This window comes from Salvelinus alpinus, chromosome 10 (genome assembly GCF_045679555.1).
Source record: "Salvelinus alpinus chromosome 10, SLU_Salpinus.1, whole genome shotgun sequence".
NCBI classification, from domain to species: domain Eukaryota; kingdom Metazoa; phylum Chordata; class Actinopteri; order Salmoniformes; family Salmonidae; genus Salvelinus; species Salvelinus alpinus.
Window position 1 is genome coordinate 51,060,823 of NC_092095.1, and position 11,688 is coordinate 51,072,510.

At 42.4% G+C, this 11,688-nt stretch overlaps 1 protein-coding gene across 1 annotated transcript; it reads left to right on the forward strand.

The window, feature by feature from the left end:
• Positions 1 to 352: 352 nt before the first annotated feature.
• LOC139532167 (inhibin beta B chain-like) lies at positions 353 to 10,655 on the forward strand. Its single transcript, XM_071329394.1, has 2 exons — positions 353 to 1,592; positions 8,248 to 10,655. Exons 1-2 carry the CDS (start codon positions 1,178 to 1,180, stop codon positions 9,021 to 9,023), a joined length of 1,191 nt encoding a protein of 396 aa, XP_071185495.1. The 5' UTR covers positions 353 to 1,177; the 3' UTR covers positions 9,024 to 10,655.
• The last annotated feature ends 1,033 nt before the right edge of the window (positions 10,656 to 11,688 follow it).

Consider the following 11,688-nt stretch of genomic DNA (forward strand, 5'->3'; position numbering starts at 1 on the left):
TAATTCATGATATAATTGAAGTTTATTGATGTAATCCTCGTTATTATTTCTAAAGTAGATCGTTTCCACTGTAAAGATAGCCTATGCTAATGATTCTATATATTGTGCGCAAATCAATGCATTATGCACAAGTCATCAGGCAGTCTGGTAAACAATTGGTTACTTAAATTCTCCAGTATTCTTTTTTATCTCTCCTAATTTGTTTTCCATGGGTCCATAAGCATTTTCTCTGGACGGGAGAGCTAAAGAGGATAGTTTACCTTAAGCCTATGCATAATCTGTTACCAAATACTAGGAGTCTGTTTAGTTGGTGGGACGTCCCACGTGGTTTCAACTCCTTGTATAAAAACTTTCAGTCTATGGAGGGCTCCTAAATCGACCTAGCAAGAGAAAGGTTCGTCCGATCATCAGACCTCTTTGTACTCAAGTATATCAGGGCAATTTCATATCGGGAATTCAAATCCAATTAAGGTGCATTTTAATAAGGATACACAGGAACAAAAACTGAAGGAATAAGTCCAGAGCAAATGACAAACTGGATGCTACAATATGCGATAAATTATTATTTGACCGACCCTTCAGCTTTTTCCATTTATGGAATATCCTGATTTGTGTTTATCAACCAATGGGTGATTTTCTGTTCGTTTAGTTTGTCCTCTTCTATTCGTTTCTAAATGATGATTATTGCGAATTGCAGTTCAATTAAACCATGGCATGATACGTCAGGCGTTGAACTGAAACTCAATTGACGGATAATGGTAGCCTACTGGTTTTTAAATTGTGTTACCTTGAAAGGGTGAAGCAAAGTCATTAAGACAAGCAGAACGGACTTGACTCCCAATGTGCCCCTGAAGTGAAGTCAACTGAGTGGCAGACATCGGGAATGAAAACAGACACGAAATAAGGGGAATATTTCAAGTTACGGTGAATGGAATAGTTAATTCCATCAAAATGCGTCTGAATTGAGTGAAATATTTATTATTGCTTGGACTCCTTACAAATGTATACGGACTAACGGGATTCTTCAACTTGATCTTTCTTTTCATTCGAAATCGTATTTTCTTAAAAACGCCAAGTGAATAGCCTACATTTGACAGAAATATTCTGCATACCTTTTTATAGTAGAAAACGAATTATTGCACTTCAAATATCACGACTTTTCTTCTTCATAAAGAAAATGATTAACTGTATAATCAAAGTGGCATTATTTGTGGCTTGCGTGCTGTCTGTCCGCTGCAAAGAAGCGGCGCCGGGATCCTTGAACCCTTTGCCGGGAATGGAGACGCAAACCGTAGCTCAGGAAACTTGCTCTTCGTGTGGCATCGGCCAGCCCGAAGAATCGGGACAGGTGGACATTGACTTTCTGGAGGCGGTGAAAAGGCATATCTTGAGCAGGTTACAGATGAGGGTAAGACCCAACATCACCCATCCTATCCCGAAGGCGGCGATGGTGACTGCGCTTCGGAAACTCCATGCGGGTAAAGTGCGCGAGGATGGGAGAGTTGAAATCCCGAATCTGGACGGACACGCGACCAGCAATGCCAACGAGGTGCTGGAGGAAAGCTCGGAGATAATCAGTTTCGCAGAGACAGGTGTGTAATTATTGTGTATTACAGGCAAGCTACCGTTTACTCTATTGTATTAGGAAAAAAACGAACAAATAAAACCACTTTTACGCAAAGACCAAGCTGGGTATGGTGCGTAAGGTTTGGACTAAACATTTGATCAAGGTGATATAGCGCATCATTCCCGGCCCCGCTAAGAGCAGAAAGGGTCTGTGATTTGAAAACAATACATTCACAAATTCCTTACGGTAGGCACAGTAGTAGCCTACTTTCTAAATATTGTGTATTTATATTTAAAGGGTAGGGAGCATGAAACCAGCAATCAACTGATGCGGGTTCCATGCATACAGGTAAAGTCAGTCAAATAGCTTGAAATATCAAACTAAACTAAACCAAATGTTGCTTCTGTTTATCATTTATAGATGTTTTAAATTATTATTTTCCCCAAGCTATTCTGCAAACACTTTGTGTTATTTGGTAACCCAGCGCGGGTTAACTAGTGGACAGAACACATGTTTGGTTATTTTGACCCAGGCGGTTGGGTGAATAACCCAACATGTTGGTTTGTTGGGATTACCCAAACATGGGTTAATTTAACCATCAGTTGGGTATTTTTTACTCTCATGCTGGGTGGACCAATCACCTTGGCCTTTTTGAATGTAATCCTTAGGTTATTTTCAGGAGGCGTGTCTTATTAGGGGCGTGTCTTTCAGCTATATCTTATTGGCCACCCATGAGTTTAGATTATTAGGATCCCCATTAGCTATGGTCATGGCTAGAAGGATCCAGGTTTTGTCAAATTAACAGTTAACATTTTTGGGAAACCATGTGTTTGTTGTATTTGATACCATCCCACCTATGCCGCTCCAGCCATTACCACGAGCCCATCCTCCCCGATTATGGTGCCACCAACCTCCTGTGGGCCACATAGAAACCTACAAATACATGACAAAGTACAGAACAGTAATAGACAAGAACAACATAAAATATTACATTAAATTCAAAATAAATAGTTTTATATATAGGAAAGACACCAAGATTCAACAAAAACACTATTTACACGCTGTTCACATATACATATCAATATTCTTATATACAGTACAGTTAAATTAGATCTTTAGAAATAGGAGAAGCGTTGTGATACAATATGTTTTTTAAATCTGTTTTTAAAGTTAGACTTGCTTTTTGCCTGAGTAACCTCTGGTGGAAGAGCATTCCATGATGACATGGCTCTATACATACTGTAACTGACCAACGCATTCAAATCTGTTTTTGGTTTAGGTACCGTAAGAGACCATTAGTTGTGTGTCTGGTATGGTACAGTTGAAGTCGGAAGTTTACATACACCGTAGCCAAATACATTTAAACTCAGTTTTTCATAATTCCTGACATTTAATCCTAGTAAAAATTCCTTGTCTTAAGGTCAGTTAGGATAACCACTTTATTTTAAGAATGTGAAATGTCAGAATAATAGTAGAGAGAATTATTCTTTCGTCGCATTCCCAGTGGTTCAGAAGTTTACATACACTCAATTAGTATTTGGTAGCATTGCCTTTAAATTGTTTAACTTGGGTCAAACGTTTCGGGTAGCCTTCTACAAGTTTCCCACAATAACTTGGGTGAATTTTGGCCCATTCCTCCTGACAGAGCTGGTGTAACTGAGTCAGGTTTGTAGGCCTCCTTGCTCGCACACGCTTTTTCAGTTTTGCCCACAAATTTTCTATGGGATTGAGGTCAGGGTTTTGTGATGGCCACTCCAATATGCTTGGGGTCATTGTCCATTTGGAAGACGCATTTGTGACCAAGCTTTAACTTCCTGACTGATGTCTTGAGATGTTGCTTCAATTATAGTCACATAATTTCCCTGCCTCGTGATGCCATCTATTTTGTGAAGTGCACCTGTCCCTCCTGCAGCAAAGCACCCCCACAACATGATGCTGCCACCCCCGTGCTTCACGTTTGGGATGGTGTTCTTCGGCTTGCAACCCTCCCCCTTTTTTCTCCAAACATAACGATGGTCATTATGGTCAAACAGTTCTATTTTTGTTTCATCAGACCAGATGACATTTCTCCAAAAAGTACGATCTTTGTCCCCATGTGCAGTTGCAAACCGTAGTCTGGCTTTTTTAATGGCGGTTTTGGGGCAGTGGCTTCTTCCTTGCTTAGGGGCCTTTCAGGTTATGTCGATATAGGACTCGCTTTTGTACCTGTATCCTCCAGCATCTTCACAAGGTCCTTTGCTGTTGTTCTGGGATTGATTTGCACTTTTCGTACCAAAGTATGTTCATCTCTAGGAGACAGAACGCGTCTCCTTCCTGAGCGGTATGACGGCTGCGTGGTCCCATGGTGTTTATACTTGCGTACAATTGTTTGAACAGATGAACGTGGTACCTTCAGGCGTTTGCAAATTGCTCCCAAGGATGAACCAGACTTGTGGAGGTCTACGATTTCTTTTCTGAGGTCTTGGATGATTTCTTTAGATTTTTCCATGATGTCAAGCAAAGAGGCACTGAGTTTTAAGGTAGGCCTTGAAATACATCCACAGGTACACCTCCAATTGACTCAAATTATGTCAATTAGCTTATCAGAAGCTTCTAAAGCCATGACATCATTTTCTGGAATTTTCCAAGCTGTTTAAAGGCACAGTCAACTTAATGTATGTAAACTTCTGACTCACTGGAATTGTGATACGGTGAATTATAAGTGAAGTAATCTGTCTGTAAACAATTGTTGGAAAAAATACTTGTGTCATGCATAAAGTAGATGTCCTAACCGACTTGCCAAAACAATAGTTTGTTAACAATACATTTGTGGAGTGGTTGAAAAACGAGTTTTAATGACTCCAACCTAAGTGTATGTAAACTTGAGACTTCAACTGTAGTCACAGTAAGATGCTTCATCTTGAGAGGACAACTGTTAGTATCAGAGACCTTATCTAACATCATAAATGTCATTCCTGTTCATCATACTGCAAATATATATATATATATTTTTTATTACATATTATAATAAGGTATACCACCTTATTGTGTCCCAACAATGGGATTTACAGTGGCTTTTAGGGAACACATACACTTCTATAAGCATCATTAAAGCTACAAAGAAGTCCATGTTTAACCATAGCATGTGATAGCTATTCAACAGAACAGATGAACAGGAATGACATTTGCTCAGGTGGCTAAAAATATCTGAATGCCACGCCCCCTACTAAACTATGCCTCCAGTCTTCTGATCCTCTGGGTCATATCTCAATAACCCAGCGTCAATAACCCAGCCGTTTTAAAAGAAAACAACCCAACTAAGTGACCCAACACCTGCAACCCAGCAGTTAGGTCAACCAAACAACCAAGCATGTGTTAGTGTGAGCACAGAAAAAGTGTGTCCTCAGGCTGAGGTTCACACCCCCAGAGACTCATAAAAAATGACACTATAACAGCCTCATAGCACTCATCTTCAAAACAACAGAATAGATTAAGGGTAGGTATAATATCACATTCACATTCAAAGGAATGATATGGACAATCCCAAAAAGATTTGAAAAGCCCCATAATATTTTCACAAAAGCTCTGTAACTTTGTACTGTACATTGGTGTAGATTCAGTTGGGTTGCCTTCCTTGTGCCTCTTTGCCCTCCTTGCCAGTTGGCAGTATTACCCAGGGTGGTAGCTGCTGCCAGCTGGTCGTGGCACTGAGAAGAGCTCACAGAACAATTTGCTTAGAGATGATTAAAGGGGGACTGGAAATGATCAATGATGCCACCTGCTTGGGCCCACGTTTATTCAAATCAAACCTCTTATTGCCTCTTATTCTTACAGCAGTTTAAGTCACCCCAGAGTTTCTCTAACCGGCTGCGCATCTCTCCAACACAATTAGTGTCAGTGATTTGGTTAGCTGATCAGAGATATGTTCAAAACCAACCCTGTTTGGTGCTTCTCAAATACACTTAGAAAAAAATGGTGCTATCTAGTACCTAAAAGGGTTATTCGGCTGTCCCCATAGGAGAACCGTTTTTGGTTCCAGGTAGAACCCATTTGGGTTCCAGGTAGAACTCTTTTCACAGAGGGTTCTATATGGAACCAAAAAGGGTTCTCCTATGGGGACAGCCGAATAACTCTTTTGGAAGCCTTTTCTCTAAGATTGTACAGTCAATCTAAGACACCTGTTAAAAATCTAATGTTCACCCATGCTGAGCGTTTCATCTGAATGCCACCCATATAATATGATTCTACTGTGATCTTCTGTTGAGAGTCCTGGTACCAGCTATAAGCTGACCTGAAAGAAGGGCTGCTTTAGAATGGCTGTACATCTACATTAGGTCAGCGCTTTGTGCCAAGACCATGCATGCTGAATGTAGAGTGAACTGGAATGGTGAACTCACTGCCACTGACTGTTCCGTATTAGAATGCATGGTGTGAGGGACCATATCCCTTATATAGTCCTAGAGTGGGACTTGGTTCCTGCCTGCACAGTACTCATTGACTTCATCATGCTTGTACGTTAGACCTTGTATTTGCCGTTGTTGTGTACCGTTACTACAGCAGTCGCCTGACAAAGATGCAACAGTGTCAGCGATAGTGATAGCATCTGAAGACGCTTTCTCTGCAACTCTGTTTCTGTCCCTGAGAAGGATAAAGAAAGAATGCTGTATACTGCATTGGCTCTCTCATAAGATCACCTGACAAATCACTTTCAGATTGGATGTGTCTTTTTGGGGAGTATTCCTTTCTTGAGTATCCTGTTCCATCTGAGACAATTCTCCCTCTTTACTCACAGAGTGAAAAATGGACCCCTTAGGTTTGTTTCACAAAGCCCCCCTCTTCCCGCCTCCCCTGTTGAAAGAAGAAATAACCGATACAGTAATATATCAAAGTCATCCATTGGTAAACAGAAGATAAATAGAACATCCATTTCAAATCAGGAGACACTAGGTCTTAGCTTTTAGCTTATTGTCGGTCACGTCTTGACAGCTGTGCTGCCACCCATGGCCTGGTGCTAGTACAGTCAGAGTGTGGTCTATAGCTGTCTGTTGACTAAGTCTTTGAGTTGAGTAATAACAAGGAGATTACCTGTCTTGTGTTGTGTGAAGCAGTGCAGATGGAGACTGGCTGGGCAGGCCAGGGCAGCCTCCATTATAGCTGATGCCTGATGATGGGGCCCAGGCCCGCCCAGGTCGAGTCCCCTCACTTTGGGCGGCAAGCAAACAGGCAGGCAGCACAGCTCAGTGTTCAGGCTGTAGAGGTGACCCTTGACATGTGTGCGTTTTCCAACTTTCCTTCACCTGACAGCTGCATGTTGCTCAGTCAGTCACAGAGTATCCATGTAGAGTGTTGCTGATGGTCTCTCAGGTTAGAAGGTTTCACTCTCACTGGAGGACTGGGGAGAAACCATCTATTTCAGTTCCTGCCTTAGCTACTGAAGATGTTACTGTCTCTTGGGTTTCTTTAGGTAGTTCAAGGTTCAGGTCTTCTCTTGATCAACTGCATGGTGGTGCAGGAAGCCTGACCAGGCAAAGTCAGTGTGGAAGAGTAGGAGTTGTTTTGGTCATGTCATGTGACAAGTGCAAGTTAGATTTGAATTTGACTTTGGACCCTGACCCTACCCTAACCTGAACCTGAACCTACACATGAAAACAATATGGCACAAACCTAAAACGACTAAACATTGGCACGCACTGTACAGCCAGAAAAGGCTTCTGTGGTGATAGTTGGGTTGTTGGGAAGGCCAGCTAGTTTCATGTCAATTCCTTTTTTCCTTCATCATTAATCCACAGTGAAGCTGTGCTCCTCTTCACTCAATGTGCCTGGCTCTACCATGCCTTTACATCACATTACTGTGCATTGTGTAAGCAGTTAGGCTCAGTAAGCTCTCGTTTTTCTGCAGTATTCACAGCAAAGCCTTTGAGCCTTTGTACTTGGCTCTGATAAGCCCTCTTGTCCATACCCAGCCTGACTCAGGGCCAGGGGCAACTTCAAGTGGGCCTGATCCCAGATCTGTACTGTCATTGTCACTGTCAAGGCTCCCTATAAGCAAGGGCCAGCTGGAACTGATTCCAGACCTGCTGATGCTGCACTGTTGTTGCAGACCTCATGTAGGCCTATGTGACAAGACCAGGGCCTGTATTCATAAAGCGTCTCAGAGTAGGAGTGCTGATCTAGGAACAGCCCCCCCCCCTCTTTTTCATGATGATCTAAAATACAAAACTGATCCTGGATCAGCACCCTGAGACGCTTTCTGAATACGGGCCCTGGACCAAGAAGAGGCTGAGTGTCTCTGTTAGAGCTGTCTCCCAGTGTACACCCATCCACCAAATCCCTTTAGTACCAGTCCAAACTCTGTTTACATCCCAGGCCAGATAAAGATGACATTAAGACAGGCTATAACCAGGGAGGCCATAGTAACCGTCTATCTCAATTTAATCCCAAACTGTTGAACTGTTCCCAATGTGCCCAGTTCTTGTCTAGCTATTCATCCAACAATCCAAGCTTGGGACCACCCAGTGTGGTAGTATCTTCTTGATGCTTTGTCCAATAGCAGTAAGGTTTTTGAAAGATGTTTGTTTACACCATATAGCCAATGAATCTGTGTGTTTGTTTCTCTTTTTTTAGCATTGCCATACTGACCTATAAAAGGTTTAAACTGACTTTTAACGGACCTTTTCCAATTCTGTTCCTGTCTTTCCCAGATGAGCTGGTATCATCCAAATCCAGCCTGTTCTTCCTGATCTCTAACGAGGGAAACCAGCACCTGTACGTGACCCAGGCCACCCTCTGGCTGTATTTAAGGCTGCTTCCTAACACCCTGGACAAGGGCCAGCGGAGGAAGGTCACGGTCAAGGTGTACTACCAGGAGCCTGGTCTGGGTAGCAAGTGGAACCTGGTGGAAAAGCGTGTCGAGCTGAAGAGGAGCGGCTGGCACACCTTCCCCCTGACCAACGCTATCCAGATGGTGTTCGAGAAGGGCGGCCGGCGGCAGAACCTGGACGTGCGCTGTGAGGGCTGCGAGGACCTGGCGGTCTTACCGATCCTCGTGAACCAGAACAACGAGTCCCACAGGCCGTTTCTAGTCGTACAGGCCCGGCAAGCGGACAACAAGCACCGCATCAGGAAGAGGGGGCTGGAGTGTGACGGGAGCAGTAGCCTGTGCTGCAGACAGCAGTTCTACATAGACTTCCGCCTCATCGGCTGGAACGACTGGATCATCGCGCCGTCGGGGTACTTTGGGAACTACTGTGAGGGCAACTGTCCACCGTACATGGCGGGAGTGCCAGGGTCGGCGTCGTCCTTCCACACCGCAGTGGTCAATCAGTATCGGATGAGAGGCATGAGCCCCGGCTCCATGAACTCCTGTTGCATCCCCACCAAGCTCAGCACCATGTCAATGCTCTACTTCGACGATGAATACAACATCGTCAAGAGAGACGTACCCAATATGATAGTGGAGGAGTGTGGATGTGCTTGAGTTGAGACTGCATGTGCTTCAAGTGGACTTTTATGAACATTTGTAAACAAGAAGAGGATATTCCAAAATGAATTATACAAATCAAAGTGATATTTATGGACAATTATAAGGCATACACACATGCACACACAGCTTCATTCATTCACACATATCCTACACACTCATTCTCACATATGCCTGAACAAACACTTGTATATATATTTATGTTTGTTAATAATATTCTCTGATAGAAGCCTTTTTTCTTTTGCCAACATATGAACATATGATCCAATCCCATTTTTTGTGAACACGTGTTTGCAAATTCACGTCGGTGTCATTATCAGAGGGATTGAAACTAAATGGTACTTATTGCATCATATATTTTCCAAGATTGCCATTTCTATTCTGAAAATGGAGAGTTCTATTTCGATACTCTGACGAAGGTGGAAAAGAGCCTGAGATTATGAAGGAGGTGCACTTGCTGATAAACAATTCCAAACCACGCCTCTTTCCAGAAAGTATGACTGCAAAATGAAAGTGAAAGCCCTGACAACTCACCTCTTGTACAACTTCAGCACTTATAACAAGAAATACATCTTGTTGATGTGTCACAAGATTCCATTTTATATTAAAAACTTTTTCATTTTACGGCCAGCATCCGGAAATCAAAATGGCTTCCATGTCAGAAGAGTGAGCAGAACATAAAAATACATTCCAACACACCATGCAAATGCTGAAGCTGTCATCAAAACCTGGGAGTTTAGGCTGTGATATGAAACAGTGACAATAGGGAAGAAACATTGACCTTCCCGTTACTTCCTTCTGAATCCTTTCTTCTTTCGTTCACACTTTTAACGGGATGAGTCACATCTCTTCAACAGCTGAAGCACAACCTCTCATTTCAGTCAGCCAATCAAAAGCGAAGAGTTGCCATATTGTTTGGTTAAAGTCCTGGTGCAGTATAGCACTTCCTAATGCACATTAAATAGCACTTGCAGATTGAAATGCCTTTAAAGAGTACAATGTGGTACACCGACCGTTGCTCACAATCCTTTTAAATATAAGTGCCGCATGAGCTATGCAATGTATAGTATTGACCCACAGACACCAGACAAACTGAACTTTTAGTTACAGTCATTAACTATTACCAGTACTTGAAATGTAATCTTTTGCTTCCTCTTCAAAGTGAATGATAGTTACAATATTTGCACTGAAAAGTTGCGTGATTAGTTAAAAAATAAAGAAACTGCCATTGGAAAAAAACATTTTTTTTATAGAAAGCAAATTGAGTTCTGTTCAAATGTATTATACCTAATCATGGAACCAAAGAGGCCAAGATTTTTTTTGTTGCTATTATAAGAGGCCATGGTAATATTTTGTAAAATACTTTGTGACCAGTTAAGAGGCCTAAACACTGCATCAGGGTACAATATTATGGATTCCATTTTCAGTTCAACATCTTTTTTTCTACTTTGTATAGACAAATATTTTTTAATCGACTTAAATACTCTTCGGTTTTCTAGTTCAGCTCTTGTTCCAGAATCATTTAGAAAAAACACGTCATCTCTGTACAGCTGATGTAAGATATAAATCTGATTTTAAAATATTTTGTTCTTTGTAATTGTTGAACAATAAATGTCTTATTCTGAATTAGGTTGGAACTCTCTTGAGTCTTTCTGGGGACTACTTCAATATTTATTTAACTAGGCAAGTCAGTTAAGAACAAATTCTTAATGACGGCCTAGGCCTTGTTCAGGGGCAGATTTTTACCTTGTCAGCTTGGGGATTTGATCTTGCAACCTTTTGGTTACTAGTCCAACGCTCTAACCACTAGGCTACCTGCCGCCCTAATATGGCAGATATGGCAGGAGTGGTCAACTCTAATCTAGCCGTTAAACGTGTGACCACTCAAACTCGAACACACACACACAAACACACAATAATTAGTGCAGAGTGAATCTGGGCAGGGCTTAAGTGGTTGGCCCTAGGTCACACTCTCAGTGATTGGTAAACAGAAGCAATCAACAGCATTAGCTGATAGCATCAGATCTGGTTACTTATAGGCTCTCGCTTGTTTTGCAGTAGTGTTTTTAAAGAACACAACTCAGTGTCAACCTGAGGGTGAACAAAATACCTCACACGTCAGAATCAGTGAGAGAGACAGACAGGGCAGGACTGCACACGCACAAACACGCGTGCGCGCATGCACACACGCACACACACGCACGCATGCACACACACACACACACACACACACACACACACACACACACACACACACACACACACACACACACACACACACATGCACACACGCACACACACACACCAATGACAGGAGACCACACATGACAGCCCGGGCCTCTTGAAAACACGATGCTGTGTCTTTCACGTCCATCAGCAAGATAATCACTTTAAATGTATCTATCACTGTCTGCCAAGGGAATTTAGTGTTTTTGTCAGCTGGGTGAATTAATATGTTTCAGATAAAAACAGACCGTCTCTCAATCTGGCAGTGAAGGGATGAGTCAGTGTTATAATCTGGTGTTGTGAGGGAGGGAGAGAGAGAGAGAGGGAAGGAAGGAAGGAAGGAAGGAAGGAAGGAAGGAAGGAAGGAAGGAAGGAAGGAAGGAAGGAAGGAAGGAAGGAAGGAAGGAAGGAAGGAAGGAAGGAAGGAAGGAAGGAA

Coding starts and splice junctions, on each gene's coding strand:
- LOC139532167 (XM_071329394.1), top strand. CDS start 1,178: ATGATTAACTGTATAATCAAAGTGGCATTATTTGTGGCTTGCGTGCTG. Junction 1,593..8,247: donor AATCAGTTTCGCAGAGACAG/GTGTGTAATTAT, acceptor TGTCTTTCCCAG/ATGAGCTGGTATCATCCAAA.